Source organism: Pseudopipra pipra, chromosome 22 (assembly GCF_036250125.1).
Source record: "Pseudopipra pipra isolate bDixPip1 chromosome 22, bDixPip1.hap1, whole genome shotgun sequence".
Classification (NCBI taxonomy): domain Eukaryota; kingdom Metazoa; phylum Chordata; class Aves; order Passeriformes; family Pipridae; genus Pseudopipra; species Pseudopipra pipra.
Genome location: NC_087570.1, coordinates 3,259,224 through 3,281,004, shown reverse-complemented (window position 1 = coordinate 3,281,004; position 21,781 = coordinate 3,259,224). Strand labels below are relative to the sequence as shown.

General features: G+C 51.4%; 1 protein-coding gene and 1 long non-coding RNA gene across 6 annotated transcripts in view; one reads left to right on the top strand and one right to left on the bottom strand.

Annotated features, from left to right (window-relative positions):
• Nucleotides 1-937: 937 nt before the first annotated feature.
• Nucleotides 938-13,190, bottom strand: LOC135425830 (uncharacterized). The gene is made up of 2 exons (XR_010435774.1): nucleotides 13,100-13,190; nucleotides 938-9,147 (listed from the first exon to the last, which is right to left on the bottom strand). It is a non-coding gene; the product is annotated as an uncharacterized LOC135425830 (long non-coding RNA).
• SAMD11 (sterile alpha motif domain containing 11) overlaps nucleotides 11,946-21,781 on the top strand; it is a 116,518-nt gene continuing 106,682 nt past the window's right edge. Inside the window, exons 1-3 of one of the 5 annotated variants that reach the window (XM_064678481.1) lie at nucleotides 11,946-12,180; nucleotides 12,526-13,337; nucleotides 14,828-14,868. In XM_064678481.1, coding sequence (XP_064534551.1) covers nucleotides 12,542-13,337; nucleotides 14,828-14,868 — 837 coding nt within the window. In that variant the 5' untranslated portion in view covers nucleotides 11,946-12,180; nucleotides 12,526-12,541. Of the gene's footprint in view, nucleotides 12,181-12,525; nucleotides 13,338-14,031; nucleotides 14,051-14,215; nucleotides 14,350-14,827; nucleotides 14,920-21,781 lie in introns of those variants that run through there. The other 4 variants (XM_064678480.1, XM_064678484.1, XM_064678485.1 and 1 more) reach the window with 4 other exon arrangements.

The window sequence follows — 21,781 nt, the reverse complement described above, 5'->3', positions numbered from 1 at the left end:
GATGATTTTCCAGTGGGTATTTGTCTCAGGTCAGAGTCTGCGCCGCCCGCCGGGCTCCGCGCCGCGCTCCCCGGGTTATTTATTACCTCTCCATCCCCGGCGGCAGCGCTGCGGCTCCGGGGCTGCTGCCAGCAACCCGCGGCGGCGGCGGCGGCGGAGGGGGACCCGACCGGGGGGGTTCCCGAGCAGCGACGGGCTGGCCGGCAGCGCTGCTCCTCGCCGGGATGTGCCCCATCCCTGTGCCTTGTCCCTGTGCCCCCGCTCAGCACCGCTGTCCTCTCACTGCCCGGCTCCGGGAGCACTCTCTGTGTATTCACCCCCTCATCGCTGCTTGGTGAGGGACAGGCTTTTCTGCACAGAAAAGGCTTCTCTGAAGGCTGGAAGAAGGGTGATGTTAAAAACCACTCTGGATCTGAGTTAGAGGAAGGGGAATCTGATGTATTTCTAGTCGGGATTTGGTTTGGTGGAGCTGGAAAGCACCAGTAGGACAGAGCATCCCAGACAGTGGGCACCACTTAGCTGAAACTCCTGGTCTGCTAAATGTGCTCGTCCCTTCCTTACTGATGAGCTCAGGGGTCAGGCACGGGGGAAAATTTGGCTTTACAGACTTCCCGTGCCTTCCCAGGGCTGGCAGAGCCTGCACTCCACCAGCACTGTGGCCTCTCAGGCTCTGTAGCTCGGCAGAGCTGCTCCGGAAGGTGGATTGCAAAAGGATGGGGCTGTAGCTCCCCTCGGCTCTAGGTCACACCTGCAGTGTATGACAGGAGTGAGACAGTTTGCCCGGGACAGTGTTTGGAGAGCTCTGGTGGGTGTCTGCTTGCCTGCATGAGCTCGAGAGCAGTGCACAGCCTGGGCTGGGCAGGGGTCAGAGCTGTGGCATCCTGCCAACCCCGCTGCTTCTGAGGCAGGATTACTCCAAATCCACGGGCCAACGCTGTTACAAGATTTACATTTATTATATTTTTTTGTTGAGTCACTGTATGTAAAGTTGGATTTTTTAAGATAAAATTGAATGCAGTCCCTGGGCTGACCTTATCTGCTGTTACCGGCTGTGTTGTGTTCCTAGGATACCTTTAATCTGAGGATTTCCCAGTGCTTTCCAGACCTTCATTAACATTTCGCCCTTATTTCAGCCTGCTTGTTTCCTTGCATGCAGATTTCTGATGTGCCCAATCAGTTTGTTTCCTTTGGCAGTAGCTGGTGTGACCAGGGGTCCCCCCCATGGATTTTGTCCCTGGGATTGTGACACTGTGACTGCTCTGCATGTTGGGACAGGAACACCAATGCAATCAGGGAAAGGCCTGATTAGCTGGTTGACTTGTCAGAAGGAAGTGCCCTGATTTGTGGGGAATTGCCATGGCATGTGGGGAAAATGGCCTTGCTCCTGTTTGTGATGGGGATTCCAGGCTCAGCTTTCCCTTCTGGTCTGTCCCTTGGCTGGAGGACAGTTGCTGCCTGCTGTTCTTCTTGGGAAGAACAGGCACTCAAACCCAATGCATTGATGCAACTCCAGGCTCCCCACAAGTGACAGGCAGGCAACCCACATTTCTTCTGCAAGGGCAAACAACTCATAATTCAGTCTTGTTCCTTGACAGATTGTTAAGGTGCCTTTCAGACTTAAACCTTCTGTGCTGCTGGCAGGGTATGTTAGCCAGGTCAAAAAAAAGTGGGAACTAGCAAGCAAAAGTTCTTCTCACAGTTAATTACACCTCTCTCATCCTGGTCAGAACTCCCTGGACACAAGGAAAAAACCAGAAGCAAAGTAAATATTAGTTATTATTTAGTATTTCTCTCTCAGTGTCCCCCTGCATGTCTGGGATCCCCAGAGCTCCTGAACTCTTTTTTTCTCTCCCCCTCATCCCCGCTCCCAACCAGTCCCAAAAGGCTAAAGGACCACTAAAATCTAGGATATGCCAGGGCAACTCCTGGTACAGGCAGTGAAGAGAGACACATGTGGAGGGGAACTCAGTACTCTGGAGGCAAAGGGGACTCCCCACACGCAGGAGGGGAGCCAGGGAAAATGCTAATGAGGGAGAGGTGCTTGGGAGCTGCTAATTATCCCACGCTCCAGCTTGTTCTCATGAGAGCTGGGAAAGTCTCTCTTTGATCCTCCTGCATTTCATCTTATAATTGGATGGGGGTTCCAGATGTTGCTGCTGAGCATTTTAGGGAGCTGATGGAAGGATGTGTCTTGAATCAAGGGCCTTGGACAATCCCATTCACCTTCCTGTCCCTGTTGAGTTCTTGCCAAGATTTATTTGTCTCCTGGATGGCCTGTTCTTCACCATAGACATCCTTAAGGTCTCCTCTCTTTACTCAGGTTTCATGGAGCTGAATGTTTATTTCCTCCTGCTCTGAAGAGGTTTGAATTGGATTATGTTTGTGCCTCATTGCTGCAGTTCTGTATGACTATTCCAATAAACAGATTTACTGATTTGGTAGCATTTAGTGGTAGCTGCTACAGCAGCAAGTCTGAAGCTCCAAGAACATCAATGCAAAGGGAACTTTGAATTTCTCCCTGCAAATATGCATGTTGAAAGCCTGATTCTGGCAGGTTGATCTTTCCATCAACAGTACATCCAACCTAAGCAAGACAGCTTGGGATGTAAAGATGTAATTTTGGCAATAAGTTGCTTATTAACAGGCCACAGATCAGGCCCCAGCAGAAATCAGCTGAGGAGGATTTTTCCTGTATCTTCCATGAGGAAACAAATCAAATCCTGAAACACCTGGTCTTGCAGAAGCTCTGGTTACAAACTCTCACTGCACTGCAGGTTTTCTTAGGATTTCCAGAAGAATTTCTCCAATGGGACAGGACCAGCAGAATGGAGAATGATAGGGACTGAGAAAGGGGGTCTGTTTGCTTGGGAAAAGTTACAGAAGTGCCAGTGTAGTTACAGTACTGCAGGTCTAACAGTATGTTCTCTACTATTATGGTAAAGTTCTCAGTGCAGACAAGCCCTGCTCCTGTAAAAGTCCCAGGGATGTCACGGAATTGGGCACTGGTGTTAGAAAAGGGCCAGCACGTTTTCCATAACCAGCTATAATCTGAAATAACAGTGTCCATAGTGACCCAGATAGATGGGATGTGCCAGATACTCCCTCTTACAACTTCCTGAGGATCTCCCTAGGCATTAAAACACCCAGTCATACTCTCATCCTGAAGGCTGGTAGCTCCAGCTGGAAGGAAAAGCTGTGTGAGCACTGTAGGGAGCTGATGGAGAGGAGACTGGGACCCACCACCCCCAGGTCCTCACGAGGTAGAACAAGAGCACAGAAGGGGAGAGAGACTTTGCCCTCTGTAAAATGTTGTATTTCCTCCCGAGAGAAAAGGTTTAAATGCACAGCAGGGTCCTCAGCAAGGGGCACCAAAGCTGATGTCTCTGGAAGTGCTGGTATGCCCAGGACAACCCTCAGCCCCGAGCCAACACTCTGGAATTCCAGTTCAGGAGGCAACTGGTGGGACCTCAGACTGGTTCCCACTGCAGAGTCTGTGAATGCACTGCGGGCACCACAGTCCTTGAGTCCCTGGATAGGAGTTCTGCTCCACAAAGAGTGTGACAGGACGCAAATATTGAGGAATTCCAAATATGTATGGCTGAAAGTTAAGCAGTGCTAATCCCCATAACCAAGGACAGATTCTCTGCTGCTTTTGGAGCTGAAATTTGGGGCTGGTTTTATGTGGTTTTTTTTTTTTTTTTTTTTTTGAGGAAGGAAGGAGAAACAACAGGAGGCTCAGCCCAGAATAATATGGATATAACATCCCTAAACAAGTCCATTTACCTGGGTCTGCACTGCTTCTCAAAGTTGACACTAGTAGGGTCACATTAACTTTATAAAGAGGGAAACAAATGGCTTGATTTGCATTATTGTATTTCAGGAAGGAGACTAGAAATCTGATTAAAATTAGATATAAAATTGCATAGGTGTATATAGCCAATGTGTGCACATGTGTTTCTGTGTACAAACACACAGATCAATTCTAACAAACACAACATGTTCGTGGTGGTTAATCCAGATTGGGACTTGTTTTCCATATTCACTCTGCAAGAACTGATACAATCTTTGGAGTTATAACAAAAATCCTGAATACACTGGAACAATGAGCATCATTCTTGCAGTCAAATACAGCAAATTCCCTGGTGAGTTATGCTGGGACTGCTCTCTCGGGTATCAGTAGGAGAGAGGGGGAGAATCTTGTACTCAATAATTCATGGATCCATAAAGGTTTTTTTTAAGCAAGCAATAATTCTTTGGAAATTAAGACTAATTAAAAGCAATACCATCCTCATAAATGTGTTCAGCTACTTTGTTAGGACAATTTGATATTTGTTTCCTACGCTGTTCCCATGAGCATCCTAATCAGTGTTTTGCTGTAATTGTGATTAGAGACCATACCACAGAGACAGACTCCTTAAAAACTGGGTTGTGACAGACTTGAGGGTCTTCTGGATATTTACAATGGATTAGGCTTTTTCATTTTAGGGTCAGTGCAGCTTTAACCTCTACACAGTGGTTTCTGGCTAATGCCAGCACTGCTCCTGGGTGCAAAGCACGTGTGAGAAATGCCTGCAATGCTTGATGTACTTAAAAGGGAAGACAAGAACTCGAAAAACCCTCTTTCCTCCACTCCTCATCCTCAGTAATTGGCCCCAACTTCCTCCCCAAGTCCTTCCTGGTTAGTCAGAAATGAAATGTGTGCTGGAACCCAGGTTTTTTGCCCCCTTCAGCTCTTGGCACATCTGTTGGTGTGCTGGGGCTGAGCTGGGAGTTCCATATGGCTGCAGTGTTGGAGGCTGAAGCTGCTCCCATGGAGCCAAACGCTCCAGCAGCGTGGCCCTTACCCACTGACATGCACAGAACCTCAGATGGGTATTTTAGTTCTTCCTGTCTTTCTCGGGGGCACAAACGGAAGAAAAAATAGGTCTGTTGTTTACCCAGATCCTGTTTTCTGAGGGCACATCTCTGTGTGTGTGACAGTGGGTGACCCTCAGTGCCAGGCTGTCACCACTGCTGTGTCACTTGCTACAGGGCTGGAGCTTTTCCCATCCTTTCATCCCCAGCTGTGGATGACTCTGGCTCCACACAGCACGTGAAGGGAGCAGTACAATGTTCAAAATGCCTTTTTGTCCTTTCCTCTTGCTGCAAGACTTTAAACTTTGGGACAGTGTGCAGAGGAGTTTTCCAGGTGTGTGCTGGCAACTCATCCATGTGTGCCTTTGAGTGTGAACAGGGAGTGAAAATAGCTTGTGTCTTGTCTGGATGCAGAGTAGTTTTGGCAAGCAAGATGTGTAACAAACAAAATCCTTCTCTCCTGCTGTGAACAAAACAGTTATTTGTAAGTATTTGTCAAAAGAGTTTAGATGAACAATTTTAGGCATCAGGCATTAAAATTACTTGTAAACTGCTTGCTCTGACATTTCTGCCTTTGCCACTTGTGGTGTGTTATGGCTCACAATTACCTGGTTTTGCTCAGTGATTGAATTATTGAACTTGAGAAAAACAGAGCTCTGGGAATCTATAATATGAGATGAAATGACTGAGGAGCACCTGAGGAGTTGTGCTTCCCAGCTCTGCTTTACAGAGATGTTTGCTCTGGTTTGTGAGTTTGAAGTCAGTGGGTGAATTGCTGCAGTCACATAGTGAAGCAAAATAAATAGGCAGAAGCAGAAGTCAGAATGCCTGAGTCCACATGTAGAAAAGTTCAAGTCTGGAAGCCTGACAAACAAATAAAACTTGGTGGTAAATAGTTGCAGCAGCAGCTTCTCTGCCCACAAGCACACTGTGATGGCTGTGAAGGAGCAGAAAAGTTGCTCTTCTCCAAGAAACTCAAATCACCATAAGATTCAAATGTATAAACGACTTATTTACAGGTTTTTTATTTTGAAATTCCTTTTGTTTTGTTTTTGTTGTCCCTTTCTTACACCTTGTCTAAGTTTCTGTTTGATTAAAGCCTTCTGTTGCAGTGTAGTCATGGCAACAAGTTTACATGAACAAGGGAGCTGTTTTTATAGGAATGTGGGATTTAGAAGAAAACTAAACCAAACCCAAACAAGACAAACCTTCATGTGGTCCTGACCCAGAAGTTACTCAGAATGATGGAAGCATGAATGAGGAGTACAAAGATGTCCATGTGCATTTGTCTCTGTGAGTTCCCTGGAGACTCTGCTCATGCCTGTGACTGTAGGGATGTCCTTGGGTATGTTTTATTCAAATATGATGTATGTGCAAAAGGGACCATGTAAGAGTTGGGGTCACAGTGATGCTGAAGTTGTGACTGCCTTCCTGCATCAGCATTGACCATGAAACCACTGCAGCACAAATTTCAGGGAGAATCCCCTGCAGAAACACAGGTCCATGTTGGTGGAGCTCCTGTGGGATGTCTCCTCAGAGCAGCAGCCTGAATTTAGTGAGATTTAGCTGTGGACACTTTGGCAGGTGGACACTTGCTGCAGTTGTCCCTGAAAGTGCATTATGGACACAGCTCTGAGCAGGGCCTGTCTGTACAGAAAGCTTCCCGTTGCTGTAACAATAATTGTTCAGAAAAATTCCTGGAGGAATTTGCACAGCTTCCTAGTGGGGTGCAGTTATGCCAGTGGAGAGGTGGTGTATGCTAATCCCATCATTACCAGGGCACTGACTACACTAGACCAGTTTCTAGAAAACAGGAGAATTATAACAAGACAAAACCTCTCTGCAGAGATACCCAATGCTTTAAAGACTTTAGGATATGCTGGCTCTAATTAAGGTGTTTGGAAGCTGCAAGTATGCACTTCAGCACCTCCTAAATTGGTCAAGGCAGGTTCTACCTAGTCTTTAATTTGACCTTCCTAGCACGTATTAAAAGCAGTCACACCTTGACTGCACTGGGCTCTTGTGACACATCACTTCCAGAGAATTAGTTAAGAAGGTTCCTCTGTCTCACCTGAAAAAGGGGCTCTGTGCACACGTGTTTGTGTGAACCTGTGAGTTAAGGGATTATTTTTTGATGTGAGGAGGGCACACCTGATGTTATCTGCTTTTCAGTGGTCACTCATTTTCCGTTGTCATAACCCAGCAATAGATTCCAGCCGTACACAGATATTCCTGGATAGTCGGGTTTTCAGTGTTCCCTTTTGTCACTATAATTGCAGGAGGAAAGGCAGGCAGGAAGTTGGGGAAGTGGAGTTAGGAAGGAGTGCTGGGACAAAGCCAAGCTTTAGATAAATACAATCTGACCATCATTTCAGCATCTTTTGACACGGGGGAGTTTTTCTTAGCAGTGGAGCAGAGTAGCACAAAGGCTTTAGGAAAAAGGAGAGTCTGGTGGATGATTTCTTCTGCATTACAACTCTGATATCTCAAGTATTTCACAATGGTTACAAATTAGCAATAAATAACCTCTGGGGAGGGAGGAAAAGGGGAGGAAGATGCATTTTTAATTGCAGTATGCACAAAGAAGTGTAGTTAATGCAGAGAGAAGGACATGGGAGCTGCCCAGTGACTGGAGCTGCAAAGAAGGCAGCTCTTGCCTTAAAGGGTCAGAGAACAGTTACTGTAACAGCAGCTTTGATACTTTTGATTCCATTGGTGATTTCTGTAAATGATTTTTTTTTTACATTGTGGAGGCATCGCTTGAGTGTAACTAAACTTGTTTTCTAAAACCTTTGCAGAGAAGGGCAATACCTCGTGCTGTATTACGGGGGACTAGACACTGAAGAGTGAAGTCAGTAAAAAACTGCCATTGGTTTTAATGGAAATAGGTTTGTGCCCTTTTAATTTAAGCTGTTTCTTGTGGAGTGTGCGTGTGTAGCAGCGTGCAGAGGTCTCTGAGCCACAGGCCAGGTGATTGTTTGACAGCACAGCATAACCCCTGCACCAGCTGGGAGAGAGAACAGTGTGTTCCCTGCACGGGAAGTTATTCATTATTTAGGAGAACGGAGCAGCTAGTTTAGAATTGGAGCCCTTGCCTCCAAAATAAAACTTTCTCCCCGACAGACGTTTTAATTCCTCTATTTCTCTGAGTTCTGATCTGCTTAGACTGGTCACAAAGCTGTACAGGGCGCTGGTAAGGAACGTGATTTGGAAGAGGCATTTTGTGAATATAGTTTGATAAGAAGAGAGTTTCTTAAGCCACCACTGACTGTCCCAGGCCGTCCTCCTGGAGGCAGACAGAACGCCTGCATCAGATAGAGGTGCATGCAGTTTACAGCTCTGGTTTGTGTGTAAGCCCATACCCTGACACTGCTTTCTAGAAAAGCCGAAAAAACCTCAGTTCCATGGTGCTCCTTTTTCACTGCAATAAAAGGCAGTGTTCTGAATCAGTGGGATTAACAAGAGTACAGCCCAGCAGTTCCTGAGAAAGCGTGTTTTTTTTCAGAGGCAAAGCCCTTTCCAAGGTCCTCCTTCCCAACCCTCCTCCCCTGAACACCCACCTGTGCCCTCCCTGCTGTTGCTCCTGCTGCTGGGCTGTCAGAACCTCTCTCCTAATGAAGCAGTCTGGCCTGAGGCTGCTATTACCTCAATCCCAGTCCTGCTGAGCGTGACTCCGGCAGCAGGGCTGCTGTTCCCAGGCAGGGAGCACAGAGCTGGGCTGCACCTGGCAAGGAATAGAAGGCAAAAAGCAGTGAATCCTGGCTGTTAGACAGTCCTGATGTCCTCTGAGACTATGGAAGAGGCTGAGGAAGGTGTGAGTGTGGTGGCTCTGTGGTCTCCTCCCCTGTGTTTTGGTAGGTGCAGCAACTTGGTAGGGAGAGGGATTGCTGCTTCTCCTCACTGGTGTGATAAGTGTCAGGGAATTCTGTGGAAAGAGAGGGAAGTGGGGAGGGGAGCTGCTAACTTGCAGTCTTAAAAGGCTATAAACACCCCAACTTCTTCAGGGGGAACGACAACACGATTCACTGGATACTGGATTCACGGGATGCTATACCAGTTGTTGAAAGACCTGGTTTATTTTCTGAAGTGTTTCAGTGTGCAGGACAGAGCTTTGCTGGCATAGTCAGTTGTGGACTGTAAGAAACTCATGCTACAGACCTGCTATGACAAGGGCAGCAAGGCCAGTGCTGTAGGTGCAGCTGTGCTGACAGAATGCTGGATCTTCCTTTAGCTTAGTTCAGGCAGAGGCCCAGTGGTGCCAGAGATGGCACGTGCAGCATCTGTGCTGGATTCCTGCAAAGACAGAAGCTCTGGATCAGTTTGTGAACTCAGGCTAGTCATTTCCCAGGGTGTCTCTCTCCTCCCAGCCTCAACCTGTCTTTCCTGTAAAGGGGCAGGGCCTGCATCTGCAATGAGTTTTTAAAACACAGCTCAAAGAACCTTTGATCTCAGTCAGAAACTCAGAGGTTTACTGAAACACACGCAAACAAGTTACATTTAGGAAGTTTTCCCTTCTTTTCTGGGTTGAATAGTGGAGCAATATCCAGGATAAGTAATTTGTCTGTGAAACTGGTGATAGAATACAGAAGAAAATCTGTCTCCCCCTTAAGTGTAAGACCTGTGCTTGAAGCATTATCTCTACTTGGAAAGCACTTTACAGCACAGGTAACTCTTTGCATTGTTGACACATTTGACCTGAGAGACACGGGCTTTGTTTCAATCCAACACGATGTTTTCTCCAGAGGCGGAGAACTAAACGCTGCAAAACGATCACCATTTACTGTGTTTACTGTGGGAGTGCCTCTGTGAGCAAATTGAGATTCGTGCTTTCACTTTGCTAGGTGCCCTGGAAAGACACCCAACAGAAAGACAGTGGTGATTCGTGCCCCCCAGACCTCAGAACCTGTTCCAGTCCCTCGGTGTGGAATCCGCAAAGTGTTCCTGGTTCTCTCTCCAGCCACGTGTGCCTGGGTTTGCTCAGTGCTCTCTGATCTGCTCTCCAGTGGTGAATCTGTTTACACTAATCCTGAAAGCTCTGCTATTGAGAGAGTGGAGCTGAACAACTTCAGACTTCTGCTGTTCTGAACTCAGACATCCAGACACAGCTCTTGCTCTTTATTACAGGCAGGACTTGTTATTAATTTTAGTGCTGATGGGATCAGTCTGAATCTGTGCCTCTTGAACACCCCAAACTTCAGGGAGTTCTGCCAGAACACCTGTATGTGAGGAAGGTGTTCCTGGAGGATGAAGGCCAGCCTTGTCCTGCTCTCCTGTGACCACTCCTGGAGGAATCATGGAGACTCACCTTTGGAGAAGGCCGTGGCCAAGCTCTCCCTACACTTGGAGGTGAAGTTGCCATTAGGAGTGGAGGTGAAGAACAGTAACCCTTGTGGCTGTAAAAAGGAAGGCTTTGAGAAAAAATACCTACTCCCCTGTAACAAGTGAAAAGAAATCAGGCCCATGAAGCTGAGTTACAAAGGAGATGGAGTCAAGGGAAGTCTGAAGTAGATCTCAAGGCTCTGCAGAGCCCGGTGCAGTTCTAGGTGTGCCAGGCATGAAAGTTTCTGGGCGTGTAAGAGTGAGCAGTTCTCACCTGAGCTCCCTCCAGAATCCTCTCTCACTTCCACAGAGAATATCTGTGTCTCCCAGAGCCTCTTCCAAGCATTTTCCTTGGTTCATTAGGTGATAATAGAAAGTGATTTTCCCCCTGTAATCTTGAGCAATCAGAAGCATTAAGAATAAAAGCCTAAGCCTGAAAGCCTAAATGAGAGGGTTTGATGGCTATGTGTATCTGCCTCCTTCACTGCAGCAAGAAGCAAGGATGGATCCCAGAGTTTGTGTTTCTTGAGAAAAAACAAGCAAGAAACAAGGATCATGGTCAAGTAGCGTCAAGAGATAATTGAGGTTTGGGGCTTAGATTCCATTCCCAGATCTGCTGAACCCCAGAGAGGCAGTTTCTCTGCCTTCACTGGTAGGAAAGCAGTAACTGTGTCCCAAAAGTGGTCCATTAGTGGACTTTTTGTAAAACGAGAGGGTTACCTGTCAGCTGAGAGCTGGGGGGGGCACAGAAAATAACTCAGGTGGTGGTCCTTCTCCTGGTCTGTGAGTGCTTGGAGATGACCTGGGAGATGGTGCTGAAGTGGCAGGGGCAGTTACTGCTCAGGAACAACCCTGCTGGCTCTGCCAGTGGCTGGTTGGCACACGGCAAATCCATTTCCCACTGCCTGGAAGGCAAGTTCGACTTGCCACCACCTCCCCCTGTAAGCAGGCAACTCATGAGACACAGCTTGGGACCAAGCTGAGAACTTTTTGTTGTTCTGGGAACTCTGAGACAGAGCTCACAGAGAACTCTCACTGTTTTGCCACCTGGTAAGACTTGCGGGCCATATTTCTTGCCCTGCGTTTAAGGGGATAATTTATTTTTATTTCCCTTCTAGGTAGGATTCTTCCTGCCCAGTCGATCCTACTCAGCATCCAGAGGTAGGGAACTCCATCTTGGTGACGTGACAAATCTCTGTAACAACCGCACAACTTAATTTTGGGCCGCGTCGTCCTCTCGGGGCAGCTTCACACGGACCTCGTGCCACGGCATGTGATGGAAAACAAATTTACGCCGTGTCTCCCAAGCCTGGCTCCATCCCTACACGGGAACGAGAAGGATGCAGCCTGCCTTCCCAAGGTACAGCACAACGGGAGGCTGCCCGGGAGAGCGAGCAGCGGGTATTCCTGCACGGGGAGGGCACCGGGGATGCAGAGGGATGGGCAGCATGCGGGAGGGTGTCCGTGTCCCCTCCGGGGCCGGGGGAGCCCCGGGTCCCCCCCGGGCTGGCGGCAGCCGGCGCTGGCCCCGCCGTCCGTCGCTCACCCCCCTCGCTGCCGCCGGCGCGGCGCTTCCAAAGCGCCTCTGCTGTTTAAATGGGCCAAGTTAGAGAAGCGGCGGCGGCGGCGGCGGAGGGAAATCTTGTTTGGTCAGAGTCTCCGAACTGTGCGGTGACTTCTGAGCACAGATCAATACGTGTCTGTCCCGGCTCGGGGCGGGGGAGGGGGGGGCCCGCCCGGCACAGCGCCGGCTTTTGGGGCTGGGGGCAGCGTTGTGGGGAGCGCAGAGCCGGCGGGGATGTCACCGTAGATGTCTGTGTGTCTGCGCGCGTGTAGAGATCTATCTATCTATCTATCTATCTATCTATATGTATATACAGAGAGATACGGAGCGTAACACCACGTTTCTTAAAATCTCGTGCAGGAGTGGAAATTAAATAACCAACTCGCGGGGGATCATAAAAGGCTTCGGTGGGAGCGGGGCGAGTCCGCACCGCGCAGGTGAAGGTGGGCGGCCCCGGGGAAAGTTCGCCGCCGCCGCCCGGGTGTCTGGAGCCCCGCGGGCAGAGCCGGCACCGGCCGGGGCTCCGTCCTCCCGGCGGGCGCCGGCGGGGCGGGGAGGGGTCGCGGGGCGGCGGCGGGGGCGCAGCGTTTAATTTTAATTATTGCATATAAATAAATAAACCAGGTGTCAGTTTAAAGGAAGCGGCGGGGGAGGGAGGGTGAAAGGGGGGCTCTGGGTGGGCGGCGGGGAACCCTCCAGCCTGGTGAGAAGGTGGGTCGATCTAGGGGAATCAATAAGCTTTTTTTTTTTTTTTTTTTTTTTTTAAACCAAAATAATGTCTACGGCAGCAGAGACCTCTCCGAGATGTCAGGTATTAGTCCGGAGGGGCAGATCTGCGAGCCACACAGCAGCTCCCGGGTCTACGGTACATTAGCCTCTCCGTGGGAGAGGGATCCCAGACAGCTCTGCTGGGGAGCCAGCCCAGGAGATTTGTTAGCGGGCTGCTCCGGGGGATACCAGCCACCTCCGGCACCCGAGCGCCAAAGGTGCTTGTGTTGCTGCTGCTGCTGCTGCTGGCGCATTTCATCCAAACTCCAGCCAGAGCGGGGGCAAGTTGAACCGGAGACATTAGAGCCACTGTGCTTTGGAGAGACGAGGGCGCACGGGGAGCGCAGCAGCACCATGCCTGCTATCAAGAAGGAGCGACTTGACAGGGAAGAGATGGCCCTGGCAGCTTTTAACCAGCCCATGGAAACCTTACCTGACTATCTCGCCCCTCTGGCCGCCGCTGCCATTCCGGTGGTCACCCCGCACCCGCCGGCTTACGACCAGATCTTTGCCCACCGCGCGTACCTGGGCTTCCACGAGACCCACCACCCCCACCCGCACCACCCGCACCACCCCCACCACCTCCCCGAGGACCTGATGCTGGAGAGGTTTTCCTCCATCCCGGATTTCCAGCCCTTCTTTGACAACGGAGAGCCTTGCATCGAGGTGGAGTGCGGGGAGAACAAGGCGCTGCTCTACATCAATAAGTTGTGCCAGGGGAGCAAAGGACCCTCTATCCGGTACCGGGGAGAGTGGCTCACCCCCAACGAGTTCCAGTTTGTCAGCGGCAGGGAGACGGCCAAGGACTGGAAGCGCAGCATCAGGCACAAAGGTAAAGGCACCGCTCGGCGTGTGCCGGGGTCCCCGCGCCGCTCCGCTCTTCCTCAGCATCCTCCCTCTCGCCCCCGCGCTCGGGGAGCGGGATCCGAGGGGGAGCTTACCGGCTATTAGCGCCCGCACGGGGAGAGCTGAGCCCTGATCCCCTGCGGCCGTGCCCCCCTCCCCCGCGCACCCCCGGCCCCTCTCCGCCGGATCCCCGCGCCCCGCGACCGGCCAAGTTTTCCGGGGGATTTGGGAATAGTTCCTTTTTTTTTAGGGGTGGGGGGGGTGGGTGGAGGGTGCGTGAGGAAGGCTGAGCGTTGATTTGGGGGGGGGGGGGGCGCTCCTCTCTTGCCGGAGAGAAGTTTCATTCCGCGCGGGCGGAGGTTTGAACAGCGGGCGGACCGCGGGCTGCGGGGGCTCTCGGGGGGCTCGGCGTCCCGCGGGGGTGGTCGCCCGCCCCTGCGAGCCCCCGGCGGTGTCGGCGGCGGCGGTGTCGGGCAGAGCCGGCGCCGCGGGGAGCGGCAGCGCAGCCCCGGCCAGGCACCGGCGGGGCGGCGGGCGGGGCGGAGGGGGTGTTCCCCTCGCAGCTGGGTGGTGCGGGACCTCCGCGGCGCCGGCGGCTGCTGACGGGCGCCTGCCCTGCCTCCCTCCCTCCCCTCCCCGCCCGCCCGAGCCGGCGCCGCAGTCCCGGCACCGCGGCGGAGCTGCTGGTGCGGGCGGCAGGTGGAGAGCGGGGCCCCGGCGGAGGAGCGGGGGGCTCCGGGGGGAGCAGCGGGGGCGGGCGGGGAGAGAGCGGAGCCGATGCGGCACGTAATGAGCTCTGAGACCTGGAGGTGTCAGCCCTGGGGGGCTGAGGAGCGATTAGGAGGTGACTGACACCTCGCCTGGGTTATTGATCGCCAGAGCGCCGGGGCATCGCTTCGGGCCGCCGCGCTAATTGCCGGGGCTCCCGTGCGCATCGCTCCCGTTTCTTTTATTACTGGGGCTCCTGCCGCCTTCGGGAAAAGCTCAATTCCTCTGGGGTGAGTCAGGAGGACTGAGGCGCAGTGGACAGAGGAGCAGCGGGGAGGCGCCGCGTGGGCTGCCCCGCTCGCCCGGCCGTGCCCCGGGTGCGTGGGCAGCGCGCAGCCTGCGGGGGCTTGGCCGCGGCTCTGCCGGGCTGTGGGAGCTCCTCCTGCCGCGGCTCTGCCCTGGCTGTGCGGGAGCTCCTCCTGCCGCGGCTCTGCCGGGCTGCGGGAGCGCTGGAACCAAGGGCAGGCAGCGGCTGCCGAGGGCTGCGCCGGTGCTTCCTTCCCTCCGCGGGTACCTGCGGGGGAGAAAGTTGGATGAAGCGGCAGGCGGGGGTGGGTGCTGGTAGGCAGGCGAGGGGAGGGGTGTGTATAGGGAAGCAGACGCGTGCACCCCCCCTCCCTATTCCCCCCTTTCCCTAAATACTTTCCTTTTATAAACGTGCTGATCCTTTTTCTTCTTCTTCTCCTTTTTCTTCTCTTCTGCATATAGGGAAAAGTTTGAAGACTCTTATGTCCAAAGGAATCTTACAGGTACATCCTCCAATCTGTGATTGCCCTGGGTGTCGAATTTCGTCTCCAGTGGTAAGATTATTGTTAAACTATGTGCTTTAGCTAAGACATCTTCCCTCTCCTCTGCCTCCTTCCCTTTAAAAAAAAAAAAAATCTCTTTGCTTCTGTGATCATGAAACCGTGATCTCTGAGGGTCATCGAGTCTGCCAGAGCCCTGCTTGCACTGTGAGGGTTCCTGCAGTCTAGGGAGAGGCGAGCAGGAGAGGAGTTTGGAAGCAGAGCAGATGGGAAGAGCAGTGTTTGACCTAAAGGAAGCAGCACATGGCGTGATTTTTTTGGTTTTCAGGGGGAGCTGTCTGTGCGCAAAGGCAAATCGTTCAGGAGCCTCTTCCTTATTCCCACCCCTTCATTTTTGTGTATTGTGCAGAGGTGTAAAAATGGCTAAATAAAGCGAAAGGGAATTGTAATTGCACCCACGTGTCAGAATCAGAACAGCCACAGTTTACAAACCATCAGTGAATTTGGTTAGATGAACTTAATGAGGAAAACAAGCTCATCTTAAATGCTTACAACTTGAACAACATTCATGTCACGGGTCACAGTTATGGCTTTTAGAGATATTTTCTTCCCAACTTTTGAGTTCCTTGTGTATTCTGCTGTCTTGCCTTTATCCTGAGACTTTCAAAATCTCTCATCAACATTTTCATGGAAAAGATGTTGATGCTATATATAAAAAGCTACTGAAATCATAGTAAAGTAAGGCTTTAAAAGAGTTCATCATGTATAAAAATAACCATAAAGTACAATAATGTCTAACCGGGAGGGCGAAGCTGTTGGTTTGGTGAACTAAAGCAGGTCTTGGTCTGAAAGAACAACACTGCCAGTAGCACTGTGGAAACAGATACAGCTGGAAATTTTTGTACTTTTACTCACTGAAATCAACCTTTTTTAAAAATTTTTTTATTGCTGCTTTGGTGTCAAGTCTCTGTCCACAGAGAGTCTCTGTCGTGGTTTGGCACGACAAATAGAGTTGTGAGTTTGTATCGTTCCTGGGCAATATCTCTGTGTATGCATGGTTATATCCACATTCCCCTGGGAAGGGGCTCAGAACAATAATCAGAGTCACATAAATTAAATGTGAGGGTGTCTTGCCTGTGCGTTGTGCAGCAGCAGGTCCGTGCCACTGCCCATCGGGCTCACGGGGACTGCTGCTGCTGCACCATTGCCGTGGTGGTTTAAATCAGGTGGACTGAAACCTGGCTCTTGCAGGTTCCTCTGGGTTGATGGGGCAAGGTGTGTGCTGGGGTGTGATCAGCTTCCTCCAGCTTGGAGCTTGGCATGTGCTTTGGTTACCAATCCCGTGGATCAGAGCCAACAATTGGCAGACCAAAGGGATGTGCCACAGTTGTGATGGTGTCGAGAAGTGTCTGGCCAGGTGACACTGTCTGCTGGTCACTTTTTGACTTCTAAGTTGCATTAGTTGGTGGCCCAAAGGCCATACTACGCTTTCCTAGCAGCAGCATTTTTAATAGCTGTGCAGGGATCTCTGCATTTCCCGATGGGAAGGCAGCTCTGCATGGAACAAGTGTCTGGTAGACTTTTAGAACTGAATTTGAGAAGTTCAGAAAAAAGAGGTTGGTGTAGTTTTGGGAAAGGAGAAATAAATCTTTCTGGACTTGCCTCCTGCTGCTTCCCCAGCTGGAAGGGGGTTTTGATGTCAGAATTTGCACAGCAAGGCCAAACCCCAGTGAGGACTTTCATCAGAACTCTTTTTTGTCAGTGCTCGCTGCCCTTTCTGTGCTGTAATTAGAACACGTTATCTGACCAAAGGACAGTTCCACATATTGAACCTGAAATATTTTGCTAGTGCCTTGTCGTAGCTACGTGCACTACACGTTCCAAACAGTCACACAAGGAGGAGGATTAAAAATCGGGCACAGTTTCCCTTTCCCCATTTAGTGATCACCCAGTCAAGCACCGCTGAGATCAAAGGGCTGATTCTCCTCCAGTGCAGAAATCCTTTATATTTTATAGTGTCAGTCAGTTGAAATTTGCAATGCCTGGTCCTTGTGCTGCTGTGTTATCCCATGGGGGTGTGGAGGTGGGGAGCTGATCCTGCCTGCAGCCGGTTCCACTGATCAGTCCTTGGACAGCGGGAATAGGCCAGGAAAACTCAAGCCCTGCCTTTGGAAGGGGGGCAAGCCCAGCTGCTTGCAGGCGTCTGCTCCTCTCCCCGTCTGCTCACCGCAGGCAGCAAAGGGAGCGCTCCAAGGGCTGAGCCCGGCTCTTCCTTTGGGAAAGGTGACATCCAGTGTATCCCAGCCAGGCGGGAATAGTAGGGGCTCTTAATCCCCGCATCGATGGCTCAGAGGCCCTGCCTGGCTCTCCGTCTAAGGTTGAGAGGAGAGAGGAGCGCTCTGTCCGTGAAGGGAAACCGCGTCGTGCCCCAACCCCGCGCTGGCAGGAGCCGGAGCCGAGCCGGGCACGGCTCCCCCCGAGGGCTGGGCTCCCCCCGAGGGCTGAGCTGCTCCCCCCGAGGTCTGAGCTCCTCCCCCGCTGCGCGGGGTCCCCGCAGGGCAGCCGAGCGCGGTACCCCCCCCATCCCTCCCCGGGGCTGGCGCCGCGTCCCCCCCGCCCGTGCCCGCGCCCCGGCCGCGGTGCCGGCGGTGCCGGGGGAGCGGCGCCCGCCCCCCGCCGCCCCGTCGCAGCTCGTTTGCTGCCGCAGCTGCAGACAGGGGCCGGCGCCGGGCCCCGCTCCGCCACCGACCGCCGGTTTCCTGCGAGGCTCAGGGGAGAGGAGGGGGGGCAGAGAGAGCGGCCGCGTCGCGCCGGCCGCCCTGGCGCCTCCTCCCCCCGGGCCGCGGCCGCCCCCGCGCCGGCATCCATCAATCAGCGAGGGGGAGGAGGGGGGAGGGATGCAGGAGGGCCCCGCAGGGTCGCGCCGAGCCGTGGGGGATGCGGGGAGAGCACCCGCGGGAGTGCGGGAGGATGGGGAGGGATCCCCTGCGCGCTGGGAGGGTGGAAGGGCAGAGGCGTCCTTGCGGTCACGCAGCGATGGGGAAGCGGTGTCTGCCCCTGGGGCTTTGTGCCCTCTCCTTTGGGTCACACAGCGATGGGGGAAGCGGTGTCTGCCCCTGGGGCTTTGTGCCCTATGCTTTGGGTCACACAGCGATGGGGGAAGCGGTGTCTGCCCCTGGGGCTTTGTGCCCCAGCCTCTGCACAGAGGCTTTTCAGGTCAGAAAGGGAAGAATGGCACAGGTCTGGGTCCCTTCAGTGTTGCAGAGGCAAAGGATGCCAAGCGTTCACTCAGTAAGTTGTCAGATGAGGGAGGTGGTGTCTGCCCCTCTGCTTTGTGCCCCGGCCTTTGCACAGAAGGTTTTCAGATCTGGAGGGCAGGAACGGCACAGGTCTGGGTCCCTTCAGTGTTGCAGAGGCACAGGATACCAAACGTTCACAAAGTTGAGTTGTCAGATGTGAACTAGGGGTCTTCCCCCAAATTTGTGCTTGTCAGTTCTGGGCAGTTTGTCTTGTTTGGAGCCCTGGATGGATTCCAGTCTATTCTGGTGAAGCCCATTCCCCCCAGGGTTCCCTCTGCCCCATCGAAGTTTGAATACCACTCGTGCATTCTCTCCATCTCTGCTTTCAACCCACAGCCAGGGCTGGTCTTTAAAGTGACAGTGGACTTTTATAGCTGGAGGGAGGGGGAAACAGCTCTAAAATGTTTATTGCTAAATGAAAATAACTTAGATTTGTGAAGTCCAGCATTGGATATCTAGGATAGCAGCAGAAAGGCATTTGATTGTTTCCCCCATCAGACTGTGTGCGACCCTTTGCTGTGTTTGCATTCTAGCAGTGCTGCCTCTAAAAGTGAGTTAGGACTGACTGGACATTGTCTGCTCCTTATCCTCTTTTCCCATCTGTTCTTGGACAGGGTGTCAGTTTGAAAGGTGGCCCATGTTGAAGTTCAAGGTTCAGGTCACAGGTGAATGAGGGAAGGCCGGGTTCCCCAAAGCTATTGTGACATGGCCCTATTCAAACAAAACAAAAACTACCACAGAGGGATGTTTAGTTTTTGTCCCATCTCCTTCGTCGCATGCTGAGACACATGGTGGTTGTGCATAACTCAGTCACTGACAATGGTAATTCATTTGCCTACTGGGGCTGTGTTTTGCTCTTGGTTTGGTTTATATGTGATTTATTTGCTGCTTTTTTGCTCTTCGTCATCGTCGTTGTTGTTTTCGTTTGATGCCCCGAGGTTAAGGCGTCAGTCCAAGACTTTGTCAGGGATGGAAAAAGTAACTGTCTGCTTACTTCTAATAAAACTGAATGCCAGTAAACAGCTAAATCTCTTGTTATTTAGCTCCAAGGTTTCTGAGCATTCTCCTGTTCCCTGTTTTGAGGTGCAGGGGTGGAAGGCAGCTCTGTGTCACCCCCAGCCAGTTGCTTTGTGTCACTTGTGCTGTTTGGCTCTGGCTGCAGCTCCACTCACTGCCCTTCCCCAGGGATGCTGTCCTGGCTGCTCCACAGGTTTCCTGGAGAGCCAGGAGCTGCACAGGGGCAGAGAAGGGAGATCCTTGGGCTACTGAGTTGACCCTGTGTGGTGGGACCCAAATTCAGAGACTGGCCCAAAAGGGGAATCTCTCACGCTGGACATGAGTCTCTCATGAGAACTTTCCTATGAGAAGAGGACTTTGCCTGCTGGAGAACTGAGTTGGCTGCCTGTAGAGTCAGGATTAATTCTGAAATTTCACTGTTAATGGAACAGATTAGATTTAGGTTCATTTTTGAGCTGCTGTGGGTTTAAGGATTGGAGCTGGAGAACGTTGGGGTTTACGTGAAGGGGACTGTTTTCATAACTTTGCCTTTGTGTCCCGGGGGGCTGCCTTATGAATGTGGAAAAAGCCCCTCTGTAAAGCAGACTTATAAACCTCTTTATCCCCCCAAGGTCTTTGGCACAGTCTGTTGATTTTTATTTGTGGTTTCATGCTGATTTGGCTTGTTGCTTTTAATCCAGCACATCTTAGTTTGGGTTAGTGTTTGTTGGAGGTTTTTGAGTTGGTTGGGCTTTTTTTTGTTTGTGGGGTTTTTTCCTTCTGTTTTGCTTTTTAATGGACTTGGCTCAGGTGATTTTTGGCGTGTGTGTGCTGCACTGCAGACTTGGGAATTCAACTTGAATTCTCAACAAAAGTTTCTTCAAAATCTGTTAGATTTCACCTTTAGGGAGAAACTGGAGATAAGGTGTGCCATGGTCTTAAATGGGGTGAGAGGCTCACACATCCCATGCAGGGATGGGAAGAGGTGTTGAGTTTGAGTCCACAGCCTCAGCTTGCAGGGCTTTGTGATCTGAGGACAGTGGGAAAACCTGTGTCAGCTTCTTTCTTTCACAGGAGAGTCCTTAAAATCAGCTGGTTTTGGGTCATAGAGCGCTTCACCAAAAGGGGATTTCCAGGGGAGAACTGGCGGCTTGAACGGAGAATCAGTGTGGCAATGAGAGGTGCTCCTAAATGTGTTCTGCTCTGGAAATTATTCCTCATGGTCCTCAAAAACTCTGCTCCTGAGCAGGGCACGTGGCAGCTGTGTGATGCCCACTGTCAGAGGTTTGGAGGACGGGGGTTGCACCGATAAAAGGGCTGGTTATTGTTTCACACAGAGGCAAAACAAACCCAGATCAATGGCACCAAGGGTGCCAGCACAATACTGAAGGATTTAATTTTGTGGATTATTAAATACCCTCTGGAAAGGAAAATATTAATTGGATTGCAGCCTTGTGAGTGAGCAGCAGAGATGTACGAGCAGCTGTGGCTTAGGAAAATAATTTTATCTTACAATGGGCTTCAAGGAGTTCCAAGTGGGGGAGGTTTGCCCTCGTGCAAGAGCTGTGGTGAACATTTCTGCTGTTGCAGAGAGCAGTGATGAGACACTGGAGGCAAAAGGTCTTGTATGATGTGTGTGAGTTCAGTGTTTGTGAATAACAGGCCAAGCTCTGAAAGAATATTCGTGCTGAGGTTGGTGTGTGTGAGGGATCCTGCTTGGAGCGAGCAGATTTCCTCCTGGGATTCCATAAAGGCTGCAGAGGGGGTTTCCTCACCCCACAGACAAGTGTCATGTCTGGCACTGAGGAATCCTGTTCTCTGGTGGGCTCTGCTGTAGGAAGAGGAAGTTTCTGAGCCCTCAGCCCCTCTGGGATTAAGTTTGACCCACGAAATCAGCAGCTGCAGCCAGAACTCCTTGCCTGGTGGTTGGTGCTGTGCTGCATCAGGTCTAGAAAACCTCCTGCTCTGAGGAAAAGAAAGTGAAGCATGGGAAGAAAGACAGACAAATAAATATATGGGAGCAGGGAAACCAACATCATCTCGTTAGCGCCGTGTCAAGGGCAGTGTAAAGGTGACATAGGATAAGTAATTTTGCTGTCAAAATTATTTAGAGATGTCATTAAACTGCTTAGGGCTGTCTCTGCTGCTTCAGGGCACAGACACCTGGTTTTAATTTGCAGTGGTCTGTGTCCAAACTTTCTGGCCTTATTCAAAGGGAGCAGTGCTAATTTGGTGGCAAGTGCCTTCAGTGAGCAGGGGATCTGAGTGGCCAGGGTGACTGAAGAGCAGGATTAACTCCCTCAGAAACTTGGTTCATTTAAAACTGCCAACCAGTTCGAGTCTGTGGGGATGATGAACTTTTCAGATGGCTTGTTGTGGTTCAGTTATGGGGCAGGGAGAGCAGAGGAGCAGTTTCCTATTGGAAACCTGTTGGAGGTGTTCAAGGCCAGGTTGGACAGGGCTTGGAGCAACCTGGTCTAGTGGGAGCTGTCCCTGTCACCTGAAGGGGGTGAAATGAGATGTGCTTTAAGGTCCCTTCCATCCCAAACCATTCTGTAGTTCTGTGATTGGCCCTAGACTTTGGAAAAGAGATCCACTCTGTTTTTATTTAAGTATTGCTT